This window comes from Canis aureus, chromosome 19, assembly GCF_053574225.1.
Source record: "Canis aureus isolate CA01 chromosome 19, VMU_Caureus_v.1.0, whole genome shotgun sequence".
Classification (NCBI taxonomy): domain Eukaryota; kingdom Metazoa; phylum Chordata; class Mammalia; order Carnivora; family Canidae; genus Canis; species Canis aureus.
The window spans coordinates 27015205-27039337 of record NC_135629.1 but is presented as its reverse complement, the minus strand read 5'-3'; the positions used below and the strand labels follow the sequence as shown (position 1 = coordinate 27039337).

Here is a 24133-nt window from a genome sequence, read left to right as displayed (position 1 = left end):
TTAGAGAGGCCACATGGCCAGATGTTGATGACTGGCAGATGGGACGTGCGTGTGAGGGTCCATTGAACATCCTCTCTACCTTTGTCAATTTTTTTTAACACTTTGCTCTAAGTTTGCATAGGTTTAAGAAACTGTTCCCAAAATGTGGAGTTGCCTGACAAAAGGGAGTGGAAGAAAGGTTATCAGGTGCACATTTGACGTTAGATGGGGTTTAGAGAAAACCTTTCAGAGGCAGTTTTCCTTATGCTACGCCAGGTATCCCTAACTGCATCCAGGAGCTGAGGACTCACTGCGATGCTTCTTACGACATTAAGATATCTATAGATTTAAAAGCAGAGAAGCCCATGGGCGCTCCTATTTATTATTAAACTATTTGAAATGACACGGCCAATGTTTTAGGTAGCATCCCGATATTATGAGAGCTCTTTTGAAAGCAGGGATGCTCTGCTGCAACCCAACTCAAGAAGTCATACACTATTTCTGGCAAGACACCTGAAATGATGTGCTGCCGAGTGGAGGGCAAATGAGGGTGACAGTCCCAGAGATGAAGGAATCACAGGAACTCTTTAAGGATCTTTCATGAGGCATCAAGGTCAACATTGAACAATCTGTTTCATGAATGATCTCCCAAAACCTAGGGTGGGTTTTAACAAAAAATAGGCATATAGCCTAGAGCAGCATTTGTGAATTTTCAGAGAGTAAATATTTTTGGTTGGCTTTGCCAGCTGCAAAGTTTGTGATAACTATTTAACTGCGACTATAGTGTAAAAGCAGCCCTAGACAATTTATTAAAGAAATGGGCGTAGCTATGTGCCAATAAAACTTTACTTAGAAAAACAGCTTGTCAACAAGCTTTGGCCTGTGGGCTGCAGTTTCCCAAGGGATAGCTGGCTGAGCAGGAAATGTCACTTTTCTGTCCAACAAAGCCTTACCGACCTAGGGCAGGGCTCTGTGATATGAGGTTTGGCTCTTTCTGAATGCTGGGGCCTAGAATTAACACAAAGAGGGGCCTACAGAGTCATTTTAAGCTTTGGGTAAGGATAGGTGCTTAGATCACGCACATGAATCTAACCTTGGGGCTTGTCACACCTACTTTTAAGATAAGGGAGAGTAAGACTTCAGTAGGGTCCGTGGTGTACTTACAATTCAAAGAACGCAGGGTGCTCAGAATGAATTGCCAAACATATCAAAATAGAGCTAAGCAGAAGCAATGAGGAAATTAGGCCACAGCACAGAAACACCTAGTATTGATTGAGCTACAAACCGTAGTTTGATTATGGCCCATAAGGTAGAAGCAAGCCTCCCCGAGCTTTTCATTTCTCATACATGCAGCGATATTAGGAGGTATCATCGCTGTAGAAGGGAGGGCCCAGCACCAAGAACAGTCAGAGAGAAAGAGAAAGAGAGAAAGAGAAAAAGTTGAACATTTAGATTCCCTATAACAAAGAAGAAAGAAAAAAAATCTGCATTTGTTAACATAGGGCAAAGAGAGTTTATTTGTCCAGTCAGACAGTCTAAGGCAACACTCAAATAAGGCTGCAGAGACCGCAATCAGAACAGTGACATTTTTTAGACAGCCATATAAGGTGACTCAAGAACCCAGACAATGGATGCATCCTTTTTTCTTTTTTTTTTTTTTTTTTCAAACAACTGGAACAATGACAAGCTGGCATAGGAGAGCATTAACAATAAACAACAAAAGAACAAAGTTCCCTCCCTCCCCCACCCAAAGACCGCGGCAGTTAAATTAAGTACAAAAAACTCATTACAAAAATAGCCTCACAGAGAAGCAGGTTCCAATCAAGTCAGAAAAATATTGGAACTTAACATATTATAACCCATTTGTGACTCTAATTGATAGAATTAGAGAGATTTAGTCCAAATGACACATGGAGACATTACAGCAGCACAACTCTGGCATGTTCAACCCTTCTTGGAAAAATGAGTATTTAAAGGATCTTTATTTTTAGCCCAAAGAACATTTGTTAGTGTTGGATTTTCATCCTCAGTGCAACAGACATAGGTTTTGAGAAGGTACACAGGTTACTGACGATGATTCTCAAATGAAATATCACATCCAACAGAAGCATAGGGGAGACAGAAAAGGGAGACAATGTTACACAGTTTCAGTGGCATTGATACACCTACGGTCAGAGGTTTAGTATAGTGCACAGCTGTGGCATCCTAACATCAAAATACCTCCCCTGTGGTTGGCCATGTCTAAAGGGGCCTCATCTGATTTGTCCCATCCCCCCAACTTGGGCCCTTGGTTTTACACCTGTATGTGTGTCCAACACCTGGGAAGGCTGTCCTTCAAATGAGTTATCCTTCTCTTTGAGCTGCATCTTAATTAAGGAGATCTCATCAAGTCCAAAATGCAACTGGGAATTGTGCAGAATGACTTTCAGAAAGGAGGGTGATACAGATTAATCCCTAATAAAGGGGACCAACGTATATGGGGACCATTCAATCACAGTTTCTATAGAAACTTCTGTAGACCTTTGGTTGGGAAGAAAAGCCCTACATCTAGGGCATAGCTTTTTTTTTTTTTTTTTTTTTTTTTTTTAATTTTAAACAAGACTCTCAAATAAATAGGACATAATCATTATAATATACAATATTTTGCCATCAGAACACTAAGCTATGTAAAGATCATTGCTGTTTACTCAAATCATGTCTACACATATGACAAAGGAACTCTACGTATAACCTGGCTTTCCCCATAGGAAAGGTATTAGTAACATGTTTCCCTCATGATGAGCACTGGGAATTGTATTTCATCCTTTTTCATCTAAAAACATATGGCTAATATATCAACAGTTTTGTTTGTTTTATAGTAGTGGGCTCAGGTGGTCTGACTGGGGGTAGGGACCAACAAGTGGGATGAGGAAGTGTCATATACAGAGCATAGGGGGTGAGCAAGGCCCCCAAGTCATCTCCAAAATTTCACGCCTCTTAAGTAAAAACATCAAGTAATCAAAAAAGAAAAGATAAAGGAGAATTGTGCCTCAACATATCACTCAGGAAACCTGCTTTCCTGCTTCTGAAAAGGAGTATAGTCATTTTGTGCTAACAATTGGATCTGAGAAACAGTTTGGCACAGTTCAAGCAAACATTCCTTCGCTCTTGGTTGGACTAGACAAAATGTTCTCTCTGATTATCAGAAAGAGGGCTATAAAGATCTTGTCTTAGGCCAAGCCCCAGTCCACATAAGCAAGCAAAAGGATGAAATGTGTAGAGATTTCAGAACAAGCGAGGCAAATAATCACATGGTGCGAAAGGCTGGTAAGACACTGGTGAATAGGGGAAAACAAAAAGACTTTCCTGCTGCAGTTCTGGAGACAAATTCATGGAGTCATGCCAGGGAAGGAAGGAATGTTTTCATAGTTTGACCCACCATATTCTGGTACCGAGCCGTCTCCCCGCTTCAGAAACAGACGCACCCTGCGGCCACCATTCTTAATTAGTTCTATAGCCCGGGAATGCTTCATGTTTTTGGTGGTCTCACCATTGATCTCTAAAATTTCATCACCAATCTGCCAAAGCAAGAGATAGACAAAGTGAGAATATCACCGAGGGTTTGACCAGCTACCAAGGTGCCTTATGATTTCAAATTCTTTCATTTATTGATTTGCTAAATATTCGTTGAGTATATTCCCAGAAAATAAGTTGCTTAGGATCCAGCAGTGAAAGAAACAAAATCCCTGCCCTCATGGAGACGACATTCTAATGGAAGGCAATTAATAAGAAAATTAAAGAAATGCACGTATGTTAGAAAGTGTTATGTGCTAAGGGATAAAAAAAAAAATAAAGCAGTAAGGGTAATATTAATTGTTGAGGAAAAGAAGATGTGGTAGGCAGTTTCTAGGATGGCACCCCACCCCCCATCTTCTCCTCCTGTATTCATATCCTGTGTAATCTCCTTCCCTTCATGTGTGCGCTGGAATCAGTGACCTGCTTCTAATAAACAGAGTATGGCAAATGTGATGCAATGTCAATCCAAAGATAAGGTTACAGCTGAGTGAAGTAAGTCAGTCGGAGAAGGACAAACATTATATGTTCTCATTCATTTGGGGAATATAAATAATAGTGAAAGGGAATATAAGGGAAGAGAGAAGAAATGTGTGGGAAATATCAGAAAGGGAGACAGAACGTAAAGACTGCTAACTCTGGGAAACGAACTAGGGGTGGTAGAAGGGGAGGAGGGCGGGGGGTGGGAGTGAATGGGTGACGGGCACTGGGGGTTATTCTGTATGTTAGTAAATTGAACACCAATAAAAAATAAATTTAAAAAACAAAACAAAACAAAAAAAACAAAGATAAGGTTACAAAGTAATTTTGGCTTCTATGTGCCCCTCTTTTGTTGTCTCACTTGTTGCACACAGTGAATTGCCCTACAGAGTCCATGATGAGGAAATGAAGGAGAGCTAGGCCCAACAGCTCAAGAGGCACTGAATCCTGCCAACTACCCTGTGAGTGAGCTTAGAAGCAAATGCTTCCCCAGGTGAGCTTTCTGATGAGACCACAACCCTGGCTGATACACTGATGTGGCATTTACTTTGTCAGCTACTATTCTAGGCACTAGAGATAAAGGAGTGAACAAGACAGGTAAGATCCTTGCTCTAATGGAGCTCATTTTCCAGAAGGCAGAAGAGGAAAAGCACTGGCTTTGGAGATTAAAGTTTTGAATTTGAGTCCTATCACTTATTAGCTAACTGAACTTGCTCAAACCCTTTAACTTCACGGAACTTACTTTCTCATCTGTAGAAGGAAATGTTAACAACCCATCCCTACCAAAGTAGGAGGACCAAATTGGATAATACATGTAAATATGTCTTGTGAACTATACAGCATAATACAAAATACCATGCTAATGACAGTTCATTCAATCAGAAACTTTTTTCAGTATGCAAAGACGTGGGAAAGCATACGCCATGTGTTTGAAATTTAAACAAAAGGAATACACAGTGTCTCGATTCCTTTGTGCACAAATTGTGCTTAAATGCATAAGATTCAAGAAAGTGGTAATACAGCTTGATTTTGGAAACTGTATGCTAATATGTACCACTTTCCACTACCTTTTTATAACCATATTCATGGTCTATTTTCTCCATTAAAAAAGAAAACACTCATTAAAAATTCAGTCTGGGGATGCCTGGGTGGCTCAATCGATTAAGCATTTGACTCTTGATTTCAGCTCAGATCAGAGTTGATCCCAGGGTTAGGAGATCGAGCTCTGGGTCCAGCTCTGTGCTCAGCAGGGAGTCTGCTTGAGATGCTCTCCCTCTCCCTCTGCCCTTCCCTAGTTCTTTCTTAATCAATCAATCTTTTGAAAAATTTAATCTGAAGAAACTTAAAAAATCAACATTATGCCTTAAGTACAAATATGAAGTCCCCTACTCTAGGTCACTGTTTTTTCCTTTTAGCTCTGGACTGAATTCATGCACTTTTTTTTTTCCTTTCTTGACCTGGCTGTCTTGATTTCTTTTCATTTGTTGCAAATTGGTCCCCACGTATACACCTCAGTCTAAGTGACTGATCTATAATGACAAGATGATTTTTTTTTAAACCACCTAACCTCTGCCGGAAAGTGACATATGCATACACAGTAATAGATATTAGATATCTATCTAATATAGAACAGAGTGATCTTTTGGAACTTGCTTTTTTTTTTTTTTTTTTTTGAAGATTTTATTTATTTATGAGAAACAGAGAGAGAGAGAGAGAGGCAGAGACACAGGCAGAGGGAGAAGCAGGCTCCATGTAGGGAGCCCAATGTGGAACTCAATCCCAGCACTCCAGGATCATGCCCTGGGCTGAAGGCGGCACTAAACTGCTGAGCCACCCAGACTGCCCAATGTTTTGGCATTTGTATATTTGAAATTTGCAGCTTTGACTCCTATAGACCAACCATGAATATCCATGCCAAAGAGATGCTGGTCCTTTACTGAAGCAGTGTTGACCTGCTCCTGAGGCTAGGTGACAGCTGGAGAGTGAATGGAGCTCACCACCCAGAACCTACATGACTACATGCCTTTCCTACTCCATAAGCATTCTGGTATACCCAGGATTTCCTGTGATATGCCTGCCTTATGAGATTAAGTATAAGAACTATGGGAATGGGGGGCACCTGGGTGGCTCAGTGGTTGACTGTCTTCCTTTGGCTCAGGTCGGGATCCAGGGGTCCTAGGATCTAGTTTCACATCAGGCTCCCCACAGGGAGCCTGCTTCTCCCTCTGCCTATGTTTCTGCCTCTCTCTGTGTCTCTCTCATGAACAAGAAAGAAAAAAAAAAAAAAGAACTATGGGAATAAGATTGAGAAAGTATTTACTTCAATACATTTATAAGTAATTTCAATCTTTCATTCAACACTGAAGAGTTAGAAAAGCTCACCTAACTTGAACAGTTACCACCAACCATGCTTGAGGGAGACATTTACATTAGGGTGGGAATCATGCATTTAGAGTGTCCTGAAAACAGGAGAAAATGCAGTTCTCGAGAATAAGAAGGTTCTAGCCACATAATGTCAAAAAGTCACTGCAGATGACTTATTTGCCCAGACTCCTCTTCCTACTTACCCTCATCTTTCCACATCTTTCTGCTGGACCATCCTCTGCTAAGCGCAGAACATAGAGGTCCATGTTATATTCTCGGCCTCCTCGAAGACTAAAGCCAAATCCCTTGGCTCCTCTTTCCAGTTCCACAGTATAAAAATCTTGCTCCTGTTTAAAAAAACAAAATGCTATCATTCAGGGAGAGCATATACGCACACGTATTTCTTCCCACCTCTTCCCAAATATTCTGTCATGGTGATTTGACAAAAAGGCATAGTCTTTACCCTTCTCTTGGTGATTCTCAATTGTTTATATATTCATTCATCTTAGAAGTTTGCAGATGCAGAATTTGAAAACATTCATGAGTGTGCCTGTAGACTGCACACTAACATGCATATATTAAAATTTAATCAGTGAGGCCACAAATTGTATTTATAGCAGGAAGTCATTACACGATACCATTCTGCACAGTGCGGGATGTTCAGCCTCCCTGCCCCAAGCCTGAAAAATGGCAGCAGTGTCCATCACCAGGACACCAACAACGACCTCCTCATACCTGGGGAGTGGCTCCCACCCTGGCTGAAGAGAAGCGTGAATGGATTGCTGAGAGCTCTGAGAAGGCCCAGTCAAAATGAACCGGTTTAACCATCCCCCAGTCTTTCCCAAATTTGCTTCACCTGAATGTTTGTGCATCCCCCTACTACAACCTTGTGGGACAGGTGACCAGTCACCTGTCTGGCTCTACAGGTCTCACCTGAAATTCACAAGTCACCGTAGCAAAAAAAGACATTTTCTTAGCATAAACACAGTTATGAATACCATGAGTAGATATTAGTGACTTTGCTCTTTCTCTGATTGTCAGTTGTTGAGACAATTATGGTTTTTTGTTTTTTCCCACCTAGAAAAGGGTATCTAGGAATATTTTTCAAAGGTAGTAAAATAAAATGTCATTTCCTAGATAACTAAATGTGAGTACAAACTTAGTATATCCTCTCACAAAGAGGTTATTTATTTTAATTGAGGGTATCTTATAAAAGACATCTCATAAAAATAGCTTTGGAAAATTGGGAGGAAATGTGCAAAGCAAACAGAGAATAAAGAAGAATGCCCCTCACCTGTGCTGCCTGGGGTGCTTTGAACTCAAACTGAGATTCCGGCTTTGGTTTGGTGGTATTCCTGCCAAAATGAGAGAAATAAATGTAAAAAAACCATGGAGAAACTGAAAAAAAAAATTAAGGACAAGTAATCATCAGGCCAGGAGTTAGTTTTTTGCCCTTAAACCTAACAAAATCAACTAAAGAAAGCTATGTCTAACCTGGTCTCCTGGGTCCCTTGCTGAGAAGGGGTGTGTGTGGTGGTGATGGTGGCAATCTTCTCTGCATTGGTCAGCAGAGTGGCATTTGAAGACTCTGTAGGGAGAGACAGAGCATAACAGAATGAGGGCCCCAGAGAAGAGATCATCAAACCATGCAAGATGTAGAAGTCCCATATCTGAATGACAAGTCTGGTTTCTCTGTCACTGTTTGAAGCAGTTCTGACTTGAATTTCTAAAAAATTAGGACTTTAAAGAATCATTCTAAGCTCTTCTGTAATATGAGGCATGTATGTCCTTATTATCTTCCTCTCAACTGATATCCCCACAAATGAATAAAGAGTTTGCCCCAGAAAATGCTACTCTAAAATTGTAGCCAAGGTAGGTGTCTTTCCCTGCCTTCCTGATACTTAAAAATGGCAGTCCCATCAAGACACTGCACCACACCAATAGTGCTTCTCCCCAGAATTTTACAGGCTGATAGTAAATGTCTCTACTAATGTTTCCTACAATTTATCAGCAATATTTAGTGAGTCTGCTTGGTTTCCTCATGTGAATATTAAAATCTGAAGTATGCTAACATCTTGTTAACTATACATACATACACAATCTCTACCTTCTTCCCCTTTGCTTTTAATGAAGCACAACTGAAAATATAGAGTTCTTCACAGATCTCATCTAGTATCACTGATGAAAAATTAATTTCCAAACTTGGCATTAGTTAGAGCCAGAGTTTGTAAATATAAGTTGTATAAATCATGAAGCCACCCTAAGTAATGAATATGATTACATTCTTATGTAAATTGACTTTCTTCTCCACTAACCACATTCATAAGCAACTTCATTAATCTCTAGAAGTTTGGAGATCCAGAACTTGAAAATGCTCATGAGAATGCCCTATAGACTGCATACCAACATGCATATATTAAAATTTAATCATTTATATAGTAATGGCTATATATTCTTTTACTAATTATTTCTCCATTAAGATCAAGACAGTTAGCAAGCAACTATATATATGTGCAAGGTGCATTTTTAATATTTATTTTTAGGTTGACTACTTGGAACTTGGCATAATTTTTCTCATCAAATAAGTACTAAATGTGGTCGTTAGGTTCTAAGATTAGCCCATGAATGCCAATTTAATTCATAGTATGCAATGGAGTCTACAAATTTCTAGGAGCCCTGAGGTTCATAGTAGGCATCCTAATGCTTACAGAATACATATATCCACCTATAATGTGTAAGAAAGCTTCAATTGGGAAAATGTTTCCATGGGAACTTAAACTCTCTGCAAAATGAAAAGGCTGAATTATGATTTTAACAGTTTATATTCCACCTATAAAGCCCATGAGGCTGATAGCTAAGGCACAAGTTTAATAAGAAAATCAAATACACTAGATCAAGTACACCATAAAGTGAATCCAATTCATGTTACAGGACAAGTTTTCCATGGTCTGTTTTAACCACTGTTTCTACAGATTCTGAGGGAAAGGAACCTGTGGCCAACTGAAGATGAAAAACAATAGGTGAAACAGAGGGCATATTTTGTTTTTCCTCTGAGCATCCTCAGAGCCTTTACTATGCCAATATACCCTGAACTGGGGAGGTGGTGTTTCTCAGGTTTCTTTAGCATAATGGTTAAAAGGTCAGATTCCAGACTCAGATTGTCTGGCTGTGTGTACCCCTAGCTCTGTAATTTACTGGTTGGGACTTATGGAAAGTCACTTAAACTTTCTAAAACTGAAAGCCCCGGTTTTCTCTTGTACATATAGGATAACACAAATATCTAAGAAAACTTATGTAAAGATTATCTGAAAAGCACAGTGTATGGGATAGTGCCTGGCACATAAAAACCATACAAAAGATGATTAGCACATTTTTTTAAATTGGGAGCATGTATTTACTACTGTTATCACAATATTAAAGCCATATTATTGGTACATTTTTATGATTGCAGTTACCTAGCACAACCAAGGTGGTAAATCTATGTGATTTCTCATAAAGTATACCCACTGTGTCAGAACAATGGACTAAGAGATTGGACTGCCTATCAATATAATTCACTAGAAGTTTCATCAACCCATGTATTGGTCCTTTAAAAAAATTCACATTGCTTATCATAATTAATTTTATGGAGACTCTCTGGGAAATCACAAGATCGTTCGGGCCATGGGGAAATCATAATCAGGATACGAAAAAGAACGTTTCCTTGTAATTAAAGTGATTATAATTACTGAACTGTGCAGGAGTTCCCCTTTTGAGTTCTTGTGTGTTTTTGGTAGCCAGGGCTTCTCTAGGCAGATCAGATCCCATTCTGAAACAGTTTCTTTATTTCTGCGCCTTCATGATTTGATAGGACAGATAATCACTCAATACACATATAAATAGAATTCTTTTATTAATCTTCCACCTATCCTCCATTTCTATTTTCTGCATATTTATATGCAAATCTGTTTTGGATTGAAGATTAACTTTAAGCATTTAACAAATTAACATTTATATGCAAATGATTATTTGAGCTCACTGAATTTTCCTCCTATTGCTATGTTTCTTAATCTATGAACAACTACCATTTCTTGGGACTCCTGGGTGTTGCAGTAGTTGAGAATCTGCCTTTGGCTCAGGTAGCGATCCTGGGGTCCTGGGATCCAGTGCTACAAAGGGCTCCCTGTGGGGAGCCTGCCTCTCTCTCTGTGTCTCTCATGAATAAATAAAATCTTTTAAAAAAACCAACCATTTCTTGATCATTTACAATGTGCCAAGCTTTGTGCTAAGTGCATTTCCACATGCACTATTTCATTTAATTCTTAAAACTCAATGAAACTGGTGCAATCATTACCCCACTTTACAGATGGAGACACTTAGGCTTAGAAAAGGTAGGTAACATGTCCAAAGTCATCCAGCGTCTTATTTCCATTTACAAGGGAATTCTGTGTTGGTATCAAGGAAATCGTATCTAATTGGTGTGTTCCTTTCAAATAACCAGTGTGTCTTTATTGTACTGCATAAATACCACCAACTATCACAGGAGAATTAAAAAACAAAATACCCTGCTTTGATTCTAGATTTCATGAGCCATCTTCCAAGTACTTAAAATAATTTTTAGCATACCCTGATTTCCAGGATGCTTTTAAAATATCAATAAAGTTATACCTATTTTATTAAACTTTTAGGTCTTCATTTAGAATTAAACCGAGGCTTTAGGTGTTGAAATTCTTTCTAGCTTTTTAAAACACAGAGATGAAGCCCATTCTCACAAATCTATAGCTCCATCCCAAAGTAAAACTTGCCCTTGATTAAAAAAAAAAGTCTACTCCAGCACCGTGTATGAATGGATGCCAATGTATTTGACTTTTAAAGCTCAAAAGACAGATGGACTATTTGGCTATTATGATAAATTCCAGTAAGTATCCTATTATTAATCAGTGTTTACACCTACTTTAGCCCTTTAGAGGAATGAAAATGGATATTACTACACTTTCCAGTGGAAATCATGTCTCAAGCAAAGCATATCTTAGCTCTCAAGGCACTGTCACGGTATTGTGCTAAATCAGGGCACTAAACTTCTGACAGGAGCTTCTATCTTGGGTTTCAATATATCTCCATGGCAAGTGATTACAATTCCAACCTAGCCCCCATGTTAATACCTTTAGCCTCCCTTATGGAATCCATACTACAAAGCCAAATAAATCAACAAAGGATACAATCATTTCTTTCATAAATATTTTAGTGCATAAATACACTTATAATAAATATCTAAAGGAAGTATTTCAAAGTTTTAATTCTATAAATATTTGAAGTTTTGGGAGACTCAAAAAAACGTGTTATGGTTGGAACCCTGTTCCTTTCACCCTATCCCTTCGCTAGCTATCATATCCATAGAGCCTTCTATTAAGATATTTATACTATCCTATGCCTTGGCCCAGGAAATAGCAATGTCTGGGTTGCCATGCCCTTGCCTACTCTGTAACAAATACTTGGAATCAGAATGATCTGAAGTACAAATTTAAGACCTAATATAAGTAACTGATTTTTAAGCTTATAAATACTTTCATTATCTAGAACTCAATTCATACTGATGGTTCTCTGTCAGTCTGAATAAGCCAAGGGTCGGCCCTGTCTGATTATAGTCTCATTCCCACCCAGATTTCACAGAGTTTTCTACAGAAGGCAAGTGGTAAGGAAACGTGTGTGGTTTGACTTGTCAATTTCAAGTTCAGATTCAGTATGGTCAGCTCTTCCCTGGGCCTTTCTGTGCTACCCTTTCATATTTATTAGGCCTGGCCCACATCTCATAGGAGAAAATGTTCTGCCCCTACTTGCACCTCCCACTCTGGTCCCAAAGACAGTAAAAGCAGAGATGGGGAGGACCCCCGATCTAGGCCTGTCCATGGTCTGTGAAGATGGGCCTTCTAGGAGATAACAAGCCAAATAAAGGAAAGTCATGTTTCTGAGTCATCATTGAAGAGGGCTGGTGGGGGGCTAGGGAGGACCCAGAGAAATGGGAGAAGCAAGTGAGAGAAAGTACAGACAGACATAAGTAAGTTGGAGAAAGTACCAGGTAAACAATGACACGATGAAAGAATCAGGCAGCAGGAGCTAGGGAAAGAAGTGGATCCCGAGTGGGTTCTAAGCACCGCCAAAAGGAGAGCACACTTTCCCACGCTCTCAAAGTGCCTCCTGGGGTGTCTGACAACAGTATTCTGGATAACGTGGGTTTCTAAGAACTTCAGTCTCTTCGCAAGGACCACAACACAAACTGTCTTTGGGCTACTTGATGAATTAAACATTAGTGCGAAAGGTATGAAGGAGAGCAGAGGTCCCTGACACACACTCCCCCTTTTATTCTACAGTCTTCCACGTCTAACACACCCTCCCGAGCAAGAGGAAGTGATCTGCCATGTGTTTCTCTTCATCAGACCTTCATTAATGGAAGCTCTGTCTTCTAGGTGTTTGCAAACTTCTCCTGGATTGTTCCAGCATCTCTCCAGAAATCGGACTCCCCTGCCTCAATTTTAATTTCCGAGATGGCCATTTTTGGCTCCATTAAAAGATGAGCATCACAAATCCACCCTCTGTCAGACCCGATTTCCTTTCCCTGGCTTCTGAAATTTACAAAGTAAATGATGGAAGAGTTTTTTGTTTTGTTTTGTTTTTGTTTTTTTAAATCATGGCAAGGACTTGCTGCAGTATCTTGGGATGAAATCACATCCCGGGCAGCACATTGGTCCTCAACTACATTGTATCAGCATTAATGTTTACTTTCTTCTAGCCAAGAAAGTATGTGATGTGCCTACCTGAATTTTATATTTTTTAAGTACTGAAGTTTAAAAAAATGTCTTTATTGACAACTGCTTCTGGATAATTCACCTTGCCCTGTATTTTTTGGTGTTCCAAAACTTTTCCACTGCACTTCATTAATACCTAGTATGTGCACAGTAGTATACTTTGCTTCTGCATATTTATAGCTTTCCTGATTTCAAGCTCTTTTTCTAAGCCCTTCCCTCAAGGAGTACATTCTTTCCTTCCTTCCTTTTTTGGACATTATCCTTCCCACATTAAGACTGACCAATATAGACACAGCAAGTCAATGCCTGTGTTGAGTTCTTCTGGATTAGTGTTTTGAAATCTCTGTAGGGCATGCAGATAGATGTGCCTAAATTTATATACTACATTTGGCTCTCTCAACCACTTCTCAATTTTTCTGGCTTCCTTCATCTTTTCCATTAGGAACCTATGTCCTATCATCCTGTGATCACATTCCTAAATTTTAATTGCCTTCCAGAGTGGTGAACTGGTGGAACGGACTCCAGACCACATGGTAAATTACTAACCATGCATCTGAGGCAGGGTGAAGTAGATCAGCAATCAAGGAGCTATTTTTTCCTCCACATTTGGTATGGGGTATTTTTGGCTCCGAGAAAATTCTGTTCTTAGAACCAACAATTTTCAAATATTTATTGTTTGGTTTACAATTTATTTTGTTCTGAAAGGCACCGTTTACAACCCCTTGAATTTTAAACTAATAGGGATCACTTTCTAACAATTATAAAAATATTCATTTGGTCAATTACTTTCAGATATATCTCTGATTTTCTTACAGATCAAGGGCACAGAATTGTTAATCACATTATCTCCTTAAACCACATTTTCTTCTTGAAAAATACTGACTTTCAGAATATATGTTTTAGAACATGTATAGTAATAAAAACAACAAAAAGACACTGAAACATTTGAGACAAGTATCACTTTCCACCCAAAGGCAAAGTCTGCTTAGAATGAAGTCAGTATTCAGGACTTAATTCTCTAAAGATTCTATACTTAGTGACATTAGAGCATCAACTTCATTTTTATTAAATATGAATGAGTGGGGTGCCTGGGTGGTTCAGTCAGTTAAGCACCAGCTCTTGATTTTGGCTCAGGTTATGATCTCAGGATCCTGAGACTGAACCCTGTGTGTCAGCTCTGTGCTCAGAGCAATTCACTTGAGATTCTCTCTCCCTCTCCCCTCTGCCCACCGTTTCCCCTCCCCCGACTGGTGGACTCTTGTACTCTCTCCCTCTAAAATAAATAAATCAATCTTTAAAAAGATATGAATAATGTGTATTGGTATTTTCTGCTGTATAATTTTATATTGTGGGGGGCTATCCTGTATACTGCAGGATGTTTAGAAGCATCCCTGGCCTTTACCCACTAAATGTCATTAGCACCACTCCAGACAATGCCAAATGTCTCCTAGGGAAAGAAATACCAGTGGTGTAAAAGAAACAAGATTTGAATTTAACCAATAAAAGAATCAAGCAAACAAACAAGAATAGGCCTAGTTTAATGCAAGTATAACGTATCAAAGGGAGGTTTTATTCTTTCTTCATCCACGTGTAAAAATTAGAGACAAACCCATTAAGCACAAACCCCCGAGAATCTCTCATTCAACAAAAACCTTTCATATATTCACTTATTCTGGAAAAAAAAAGTACTGGCTCTGAATTGTCATTATGTAGGTTTTGTGATGTCACTGTATCATACAGTTAAATTTTACTTTAAAAAAAATTAATTAATTAAATTTAATTTTAAGTAGGCTCCACACCCAAAGTGGGGCTTGAACTCATGACCCTGAGATCAAGATACACATGCTTTACTGCCTGAGCCAGCCAGGTGCCCCTCATACAGTTAAAGTTTAGGGGTTTTTTCTTTTTTCTAAATCTTTAATCATTTCCAGATAGAACATCAGAGGATCTTTACTGCCTGTTTTCAAACTATTCTATCATTTTAAGGACATGGGGACCAAAACCAAAATAAAATGGAGAAAGTTAAGATTTTCTGCAATGTCTGCATGTGCAGTAAGACAGGGTCACAGGGCAAGATGATTAAGTAAAGGGAGGGGGGAGGGGAGGTTAATGATGGCTTACACTTATATGATGGGTATGCTCAGTTAGGGACGGGTAATGCTGCCTCTAAATCAACACTACTCAATTACATGGATCCTAATGAGAGAGACAGACAGAAGAGAAAGAGAGGTACAGAAAGCTCGAGAGAGAACGAGAGACACAAGAGGTATACTTTACCATCCCCAGGAATGATGCGGAGGGTAACTGTGTTTCCCGCTTCCTTGATTAGGTTGACAATGTCTGAATGGGACTTGTTGGTGATGGAACATCCATTCACTGCCAGGATCCGATCTCCCACTTTCAGCTTGCCACATCGGTCAGCAGGACTCCCCTCAATAATCCGACCTATTTTGTGAGGCATAGCCACACATGCATTGCCTGCTTTGATATTGAGTTTTTATTTTTTTTTTAAGTTACGTGGGAATATAGCAAAGGGAGGAGAAAAAGGGTTGAAAAGGGAAAGAGAAGGTTAAGTGTTAATTAATTAAAGCATTAAGCAAATGTTATTAAAGGAGAGCTCTGTGCCGATGGTCAAAACATTGGCAATACTCAGCGCCTGTGTAGGAGGAGCTGCCACCGTGCGGTGACTGCTCCTAGCTGCGCTCCCTGCCCCAGCCCAAATGTGGGGGAAACCCCAGCTTCCCTTCTTCGATCAATGACAAAATCTGTGATATTTAGCAGCTTCAGAGATTCTCAAGAGCCCCAAAATAACTCGCTGTTGGCTTATTTTGGGTCTGCAAATGTGAAACCCAGAGCTGGGATGGATGCTTTTACACATTCTGTGTTCGTGTCACTTCATTTTTGCCAGCTGCTGTTTCAGCTTCTGCCAATGTTTTGTTCTTTCTCCATTTAGAAAAAATAATCACTAGGCGTCTGGTGAGGCATGAGAGTCTGCTACCACCAAAACTCCCTCTGCAAACACCTAATGGTGCAAACACCTGCCTTCCCTCCAGAATGATGAAAGCTTTAGGAAAAAGGCATAATTACAAGACATGAGCCAATAAAGCACCCTACCCTGACACCTATTTTCCCTTCTGTGACCTCTGTTCCAGGTAGGGCCCAAATGGCTCATTAGATCTGATATCCAACTCTTTTTCTCCCAAAAATCCCCTTAAAGGACTCTGAAAACCTGGTATCTGCTCAGGCTAAGGACAGTGATCCAAAGCCAGGTTCAAATCCTTCCTCAACCCTTTCCTTTGATCATTTCCTTTCTCATGATCACTTATTGCACATCTACAATGTAAAAGCCAGGAAAAGTGCACTTGAAGAGGGAGGTTTTTTAATGCACTTTGAGGCACCCCATGTCACAACCACGAGCACTGCTAACTTCTCAAGAGGGGTGGGGAATTGGCTTTGAGTCCTGACAGAGGGTCTGCAGTGAAGTGTGTATTTACCTATTGTGGGAATTCATCTTTCTGAGGACTGTGAAGCAGTTATGCAGGTGAGTCACCTTTTGGAATGGTGATAAAATGAACATGGGAGTCACCGTAACTAACCGAGTAAGTGCTTCTGTTATCATTTGGACCTTGAGGATAAAATGTGAGGGGAAAGGCATTATAATTTCTTTGAATTTTGACATATTTGCCCAAGTGCGTATCATTGCACATGAGGTCAAGGCCACAGAATTGTAAGGAAGCAAACAGCCCTCTGGAATCCAAAAGGCAAGTCTGGTATACTCTATCTCCATACTCAAATTCAAGGTCCAGATTAAGTTTAGCCTATCTCCATGGACAACTCACATGAGAAAGGTATCAAACAGCAGGTATGAGGAAAGCTCTGCACGGTTTGAAACAGAAGTCTCATGCAAGGTATTAGGGAAAGCTGAATTTGTTTATTGTAAGTGCCAGAGGAAAACAATCAAAGACCAAATTGTGAAAATACATTCAATATTCATTAAATAACACATAGCCTCCCACCTGACAGATCTATTTCACTGTAAAAATGAAACCAAGAATTCTGAAATCCTGAGACTATCGGGGGTACATGGGGACAATCAAACTGAAGATCTGAAGAAAGCAAAGGGATTTCTTTCCCCCCTCTGCCTTTCTTTATATTGTTAAATTAAGCAGAAAAGTCCCCCAAATCAATTTACAAACAAAACCCAAAAAACCTTGCCTTGACGTCCAGTCATCCATTCATGACATGCTGTGACTTGATTAATGTAGCTCACAAAAGCATGGTTAGTAATGGGTGTTTGTTACTGCAGCCACACATGCATAGACCTGACTGACTCAGTCTCCTAATGAACAGACCTCAGGGGAAATGGCTTTAGCAGGAAGCAACTTCTAGAGACTAAATGAAGATAAAGGGAGTTCTACTGGATCAGGAAGCTGAAGGTATGGAGCACCTCGCCTGATCTTGGGTGGCAGTGACATGGGCCCCTGGTCATCAGACTCTTGTGGACAAGTCATTTGGGGATAGAACTGAGTAAGTTTCAAAGCCTGCATAGCCCTGCCTGCCTCCCCATCCTATTCCGTATTAATGAACACATGTGCTTGGGGGATTAACAGATGATTTTTTTATCTAATAAAGAAGATGGATCATTTCTGGAGTACATTTTTAGAATCCATTCTAACAGGAAATAGATTCACAGATTATGACATTCTTAGAATCATGAGGGTCCTGTCTTTGCTAGTACACCCCATCAGTTAGCCTTCTAAAAGGGTGACAAGTGGATTTCTCCACACTCTGCTGAAACCCCCAACATCCGGATGAGATGGGAAAATCAGCCCTGCTGGAATTCAAGGGCAGTGAAGACACACGGCTCTTCACTTGCAGGTGAGTCCCCTCAAAGACTTAACTAGATTCTTAAGCAGAAAACGGTAAAAGTTATTATTGAACATTTACAAATTTCAGATGGGGACAGAGAAAGGACGCAGATAAGGTGCACCGGGCACTTCCTGTAATTACCTTTACTCCTTACACCTGTGTTGTTCCCTAGGCATTTTTACAACCATAAGCTTATTCCCAAAACTCTCTGACCCGCTGAGCCTTCCGCTATTAATGATTTCCTAACTGGGGACCTCACAACGGCATTCTTCGCCACGGGATTTCTCACTCAGCCTGCACTGCCAAGGGGCTGCTCTTCACGGGTCATGCCAATTTCGGTTACGCCGGAGGTTGTGTGCCTGTGAACACGCATCCTGCATGGAAGCTGCAAGGTTCCAGCCCTCGGGAGGGGAGAAGCTACCGAACACACTCTCCATCCCCAATTAAGGCTTTGATTACCTGAAGCGGAAAGCATGAAGGCATTCCTGTTCCTGAGACCTTGGCCATCTTTGGCTCGCACCGCGCCTCGACCCTGGCGGGCACCCTGCACCCCGGGGCGCTGGGGGCGGGGCGGGGCGGGGCGGGGGTGCAGGGGCGAGGGGGTGCGGCCGGGACACTCACTCACCGAAGGTCGTGCCGGCCTCGGGCCTGCTCACCGAGGACACGATGACGAAGCCGAAGCCCTCGTTCTCGCCGCGCCGGATCTCCACGTCGTAGGGCTGCACGGCCGCGCTCACCACGCCGCTGCCGCCGCCGCCGCCGCTGCCGATGCCGCTGGTGCTGCCGCTGCCCGAGCTCACCGTGTTCAGCGAGTTCTGGCTGCCCTGCGGGGTGCGCTTCTCCTCCGTCAGCGACGCCGGCTGGTTGCTGCTGTGATGGGAGGAGGCCGGCGACGGCACCTCGTTCTCCGCTTTGGGGGCTGCGTGTGAGCGCAAGGGAGAGAGGGGGAGGGGGCGGGGGAGGGGAGGAGAGGGGGGGAGGGGAGGGGAGGAGAGGGGGAAGAGGGAGGAGGGGGAGGAGAGAGGGGGAGGGGGAAGAGGAGAGGGAAGAGGGAGGAGGGGGAAGGGGGAGGAGAGAAGAGGGAGGGGGAGGAGAGGGAAGAGGGAGGGAAAGGGCGGAGGAGAGGGAAGAGGGAGGAGGGGGAAGGGGGAGGGGGGAGAGAAGGGGGAGGGGAAGAGAGGGGGGAGGGGAGAGGAAGGGAGGAGGTAAGAGGGAGGGGAAGGGGAAGGAGGGGGAGGGGAAGAGAGGAGGGAGGGGAAGAGGGGGGGAGGGGAGAGGAAGGGAGGAGGTAAGAGGGAGGGGAGGGGAGGAGGGGAGAGGGAGGGGAAGGAGGGGGGAGGAAAGGGAGGGGAAGAGAAGGAGGGGGTGGGGAAAGGGAGGAGGGGCAGGGGAGGGAGCAAGAGGGAGGGGAGGGGGAGAAGGGGAGGTGGAAAGGGAGGAGGACGAGGAAGAGAGGGGGCAGGGGGTAGAGGACAGGGAGGGAGGCGCAGAGAGGGGGAGACGGAGGGGGCACACAGGGAAGGGGAGGAGAGAGGGAGGAGAGAGAGAGGCCCGGCTGAGCCAGCCCCTGCTCCGCCCGCAGGCCCCCCAGTGTGCAGGGAGGCTCCTGGCGTCGGGGGACAGCGACGAGGAGGGAGCCCCAGCTCCTTCTCCCGGGCAGCAGCTGGGGACAGGAGCCGGGGTGCAAACCCCTCAAGAGCACAGCAGCAGCCTGACTGTCAGCACCGGCTCTCGGGCTCATCGTGGCTGCCAGAGGCGCCCACTCGGAACTAGATCCCGGGGCATGGCCCACAGGACCGCGAGGAGCAGGGCAGGTGTGGCTGCACGGTGAGGACCCCCACCTCCACTAAGGAGCCTCTGGCGCAGGTTCACCTTCTCCTCACCCTCCAGGTTACCCTTCTGCTCAGCTCTCCAAACCGCTTTGCTTTCCGCTTTTCTATCAGGCAGAGAGGGCTGTGCATGTGGACTTTACCGTTCAAATCACCATATTGTGGGATTCTTGACAACACCCGGCAGAGGTATACTTAGTTTCTCTTCCTACCTTCCAGATGTCGTTGTCTACTCTGATCACACTCCTGGGTACATTAGCCTTCCTCAGAATGCCAGTTTTACTGCCTCATCAGGTGACATAAAGCACACCAAAATAGCCAAAATAATAAGCAGGAGTGACCCACATTTGATGCTACAAACAAAATGTGTGTTCAAGTTTTGGGTTAAGATACTTACTCTTGAAGCTTCTCCCTTCATATACTTTTTTATTGTGGTAAAATATATGTAACATAAAATTGACCATCTTAACCATTTTTAAGTTTATAGCTCAGTGGCATTAAGCACAGTGATAGTGCTGTGCAACCATCACCACCATCCATCTTCAGAACTTTTTCATCTTCCAAAATTGAAGCTCTGTACCCATTAAACACTAATGAACCATTATGCCCTCCCCAACCGCTGGCAACCACCATTCAGCTTCCTGTTTCTATGAATTTGACTACTCTCGGTCTGTTATATAAGCGGATTCATACAGTCTTTGTCCTTTTGTGAGTGGCTTACCGCACTTAGTCTAATGTCTCCTTATAGATTTAACATGCCTTTGACCCAAAGCTAAAAACCCCAAATATTTAATATTTAAAAAATAAATCTGAAACAAAAATGCCATTGCTCTATTATTGGGGGGGGGGGGGTGTCAGTAACATCGAAACTTTTTATCCCATCTCAAAAGCCACTTCTAACAGACTGCTACAGACTGTGTGGAATATTCTGAGGCCATAAGTGAGCTCTATGGGTATAATCCATGACTGATTAATACCGTTTTCCACGGTTTCAGTACGGTAGGACTCTCCTATTGGAATCTGATATCTTAATTCTATACTTAATTATATGCCACTTAAATGAGTTATACAATTTTTTTTTAAACAAGGGGCCAGTTTATTTTATTTGGTAAGTATCTGTTTTACTAACATTAAAGTTCTGAAGAAATGATAATATTTCATGTCATATTTCTTCAGTAATTCAAGTGATACAACAATCTGCTTTTTCTGCACTCTTTCTTGACTATTTCGAGGCGGGGGCTGGAGACACACAGTAAACCACCAATGTGGGTGCTTTCAAGACGGTGGGTGAATGGGAAGGAGATACTTACACAATGAGCTGTCTCAAAATGGCAGATCCTGATACAAAAGTAAACCATGATTCACAAAAATGGCAAGGAAGGAATGCCAAAATTGGAAGGCAGTTGGAAGAAGGAGGGAATTTCTGAGGGTTCCACGGAGAAGGTTTTATTTGAGTTGAGCTGGAAAGGGTTTGTATGTTTTGATAACTCAAGTACTTTAAAGCTTGTAGACAGGAGGAACGAGTCAAGGATGGCCTAGAACTGGCCAGTTCTACCACCTTCTTACAGGGGAAACAAATTCTGGCTTATTACATATGAAAGGCAACAAAAGAATAAGGTATCACTGACTTTTTTATGAGCTTATTTGGTGGCACAAAACTGATTGTTGTAACTTGAAGCAACAGTTTTCCTGTCTTTTATAATGACCTCTTTTGTTGAGAATTAACATCAGATGAAGAAGGTGGCTAAGTTCTGGTTGGCAGAGAGAGAAGGAGAGGTAGGGGTATATTCAACTGGTCCTCTTCTAGAAGATTTTGCTGAGCGTGTCTGAATGGCACATTAAAGTACTTTTGAATGACAGTAGTTTTGCTGGATTTAAGAGAAGCAAACCATCTGGAAATTCTGAGCTTAATCACATTTGCAAAGATTTGCTAAAATAGATGCTTGAGGAGGCAGACACAGGAAGGGGGCCCTTTCTGTACATAAAGTGACAATGAACTGTCTAAAGGAATAAATGAAAAACATACCTGCAAACACCACTTTACGCCGCACTGTGAGGTTGACGTGGCCTTGCTTGGCAGCTTGTTGCATAAGCTGGACCACCAGCTGGTGTGATTTTCCAATTACTGGTGTCCCATCCACACAGATTAATTCATCCCCAGACCTCAGGCGGCCGTCCGTATCAGCAGCACCCAGCGGTACGATGTGACCGATATAAATCTGTTGAGTAATTGGATGATGGATGAAACGTTGACCTTTTGGTTTACTATTATACTGATGGCCTTCACATTTCTGAGAACAATTCAATTCATTCATTCATGCCTGTATCCATGCCATAAACATTTATTGAGCACCCATTATGTACCAGGCCATTTTGACAGTTCTACAATTCTTAATTGATGGAAAAGTAATGATTTCTTTTTTTTTTCTTAAGTTTGTTTTTTTTAGTAATCTTTACACCCAATGTAGGGCTCTAACTCAATACCCCAAGATCAACAGTTGCATGCTCTTTGGACTGACCCAGTGAGGCGTCCCAAAAGTAACCACCTCTTGTTTGGTTCCTTCGGCTTCATCTGGAGTCTGGTGAGGACTCACTCTTTTTCTCCTTTGCAGAAATAAATCACTTTACTCCTTTGTTTGCAAATCTTTTCTCCTTCTCTGTTTACCTCAGAACCCTCCTTCAGGAAACTCTGGAAATTATAATAGTAATACTACTTTTCTTTAAAGGTACAGCATTCTGCCTTGCATTAGGGAATGCAAATAAATACTGAATCAAGTAAAGTCTGGTTTGACATTCCATTTCTGTACTTTTAGCACGTGCATGCAGAGCAGTCTTTATATGTAATGTCTTGTTACATTTGCCATTTATTAAACCTGAGCAAAAATATTTGTGCTCTCCTTGCCTTCTCACTAGATGATAATGCTGTAACTACCTTTACGTAGTTTATAATTTATAAAGAGCTTTGACAAAGGAGTGATTAAGCATGTGGACTCTGAAATCGGACCCATTCCAGTCCTTCCACTTATGAATGCTATGATCTTGGGCAAGTGGATTAACCCTTCTAAGTCTTTATTTGATCTTTTGAAACACAGGAATAAATTCCTGGATTTGATGGAGAAGTGAGAAAATGTAGGTTAAAAGCCACTAGCATCGGGTCTGGCACTTAGGAAGTGCTCAATAGATAACAGTTATTTTTATTATGAGGAAATTAACAGTATTTATCTTTAGTTCTTTCTTCTCCTTTCAAAACATTCCTGCAGTGTTATACTAAGTTTGTTCTAAAGATGAGGGAACTGAGGACCAGGGAGGTTAAAGGTCTCCTGACTATTGTTCAGGTTTCTTCTTCTACTTTGGTCAAGACAGTGGTCCTACTCTTCTGATCTTTCATGTCTTGTCAAGTGCTCTATATGCACTAGCTACTGATTCACAAAGACCACTCCCTGCTGGCCAATTTAACAAATTTGGCCAGAAGGATCTGGCCCTCATTTTATTAGTTGATGCCTATTATTTTGCTTTTTGTTTTTCATTTCCTTCGATGGAGAGTTCCAGATGCTTTTTATGCACATGAATACAACCTTTAAAGAAAGGCACTAGTCTCTTCTTCTTCAAGACAAAAAGAGCTCCCCAGAACTCAATGAATAACCCACACTATTTGAGATGAAACAGTCTGAGTTGCACCTAGCTGGACTCAAATCTTGGCGATTTGCTACTGCTGCCAATTTGCTTTGACATTGTAGAAAACAGCCTTGGGGGAAGAGGTAGACAAGAGACTCACAGGTTCTCCTGGTTCATTTCCACCCAGAATCCTAAATCCAAATCCGGTCTCTTTTCTCCAGAGGAAGATGTCCTGTTCTTGGCAGTCTGGAACTGCAGAGAAACAAAGAAGGAAGAGTAAGGTGATTTCTCTCAGAAAAGGAATTAAGGTGAACACATAGGAACAATCCTGATGGTGCCTGAGCAGATGACAGCTTTCCACCATGGAAAGAAGCAGAATTATCCGGATGGATGACAAAACAGAGGACGCAAGGTGGAAACAAACAGTGGGACCAGTCATTGAGCCCTAGGTTTCTTCAAAGAACTAATCACTGTTTGATAACTCCTAATCAGGCCCAAGCCATTATCCTGGACTAAACCAGAAGTCAGTGTTGACCACTGTCCTTGGTAATGTTGCCAGAGAAATTAAGGAAATTAAAACCATTGTGTGTCAGACTATAAAGTGGGTGCCCACCTCTGAGGAAAGAGCTGATGCTGAGTCACAGTGACCGTGGAAACAGAAGC

General features: G+C 41.8%; 1 protein-coding gene across 17 annotated transcripts in view; it reads right to left on the bottom strand.

The window, feature by feature from the left end:
- Positions 1-24133, bottom strand: part of MAGI1 (membrane associated guanylate kinase, WW and PDZ domain containing 1) — a 638869-nt gene that overhangs the window by 4338 nt on the left and 610398 nt on the right. For 7 of the 17 annotated variants that reach the window (XM_077858158.1, XM_077858165.1, XM_077858159.1 and 4 more), the window contains 8 exons: positions 23631-23722; positions 21882-22074; positions 18652-18945; positions 15435-15638; positions 7870-7963; positions 7670-7730; positions 6579-6722; positions 3398-3536 (listed from right to left, as the gene is read on the bottom strand). In XM_077858158.1, the coding sequence (XP_077714284.1) occupies positions 3398-3536; positions 6579-6722; positions 7670-7730; positions 7870-7963; positions 15435-15638; positions 18652-18945; positions 21882-22074; positions 23631-23722 (1221 nt within the window). Of the gene's footprint in view, positions 1-1264; positions 1354-3397; positions 3537-6578; positions 6723-7669; positions 7731-7869; positions 7964-15434; positions 15639-18651; positions 18946-21881; positions 22075-23630; positions 23723-24133 lie in introns of all 17 variants that reach the window. The other 10 variants (XM_077858160.1, XM_077858164.1, XM_077858167.1 and 7 more) reach the window with 6 other exon arrangements.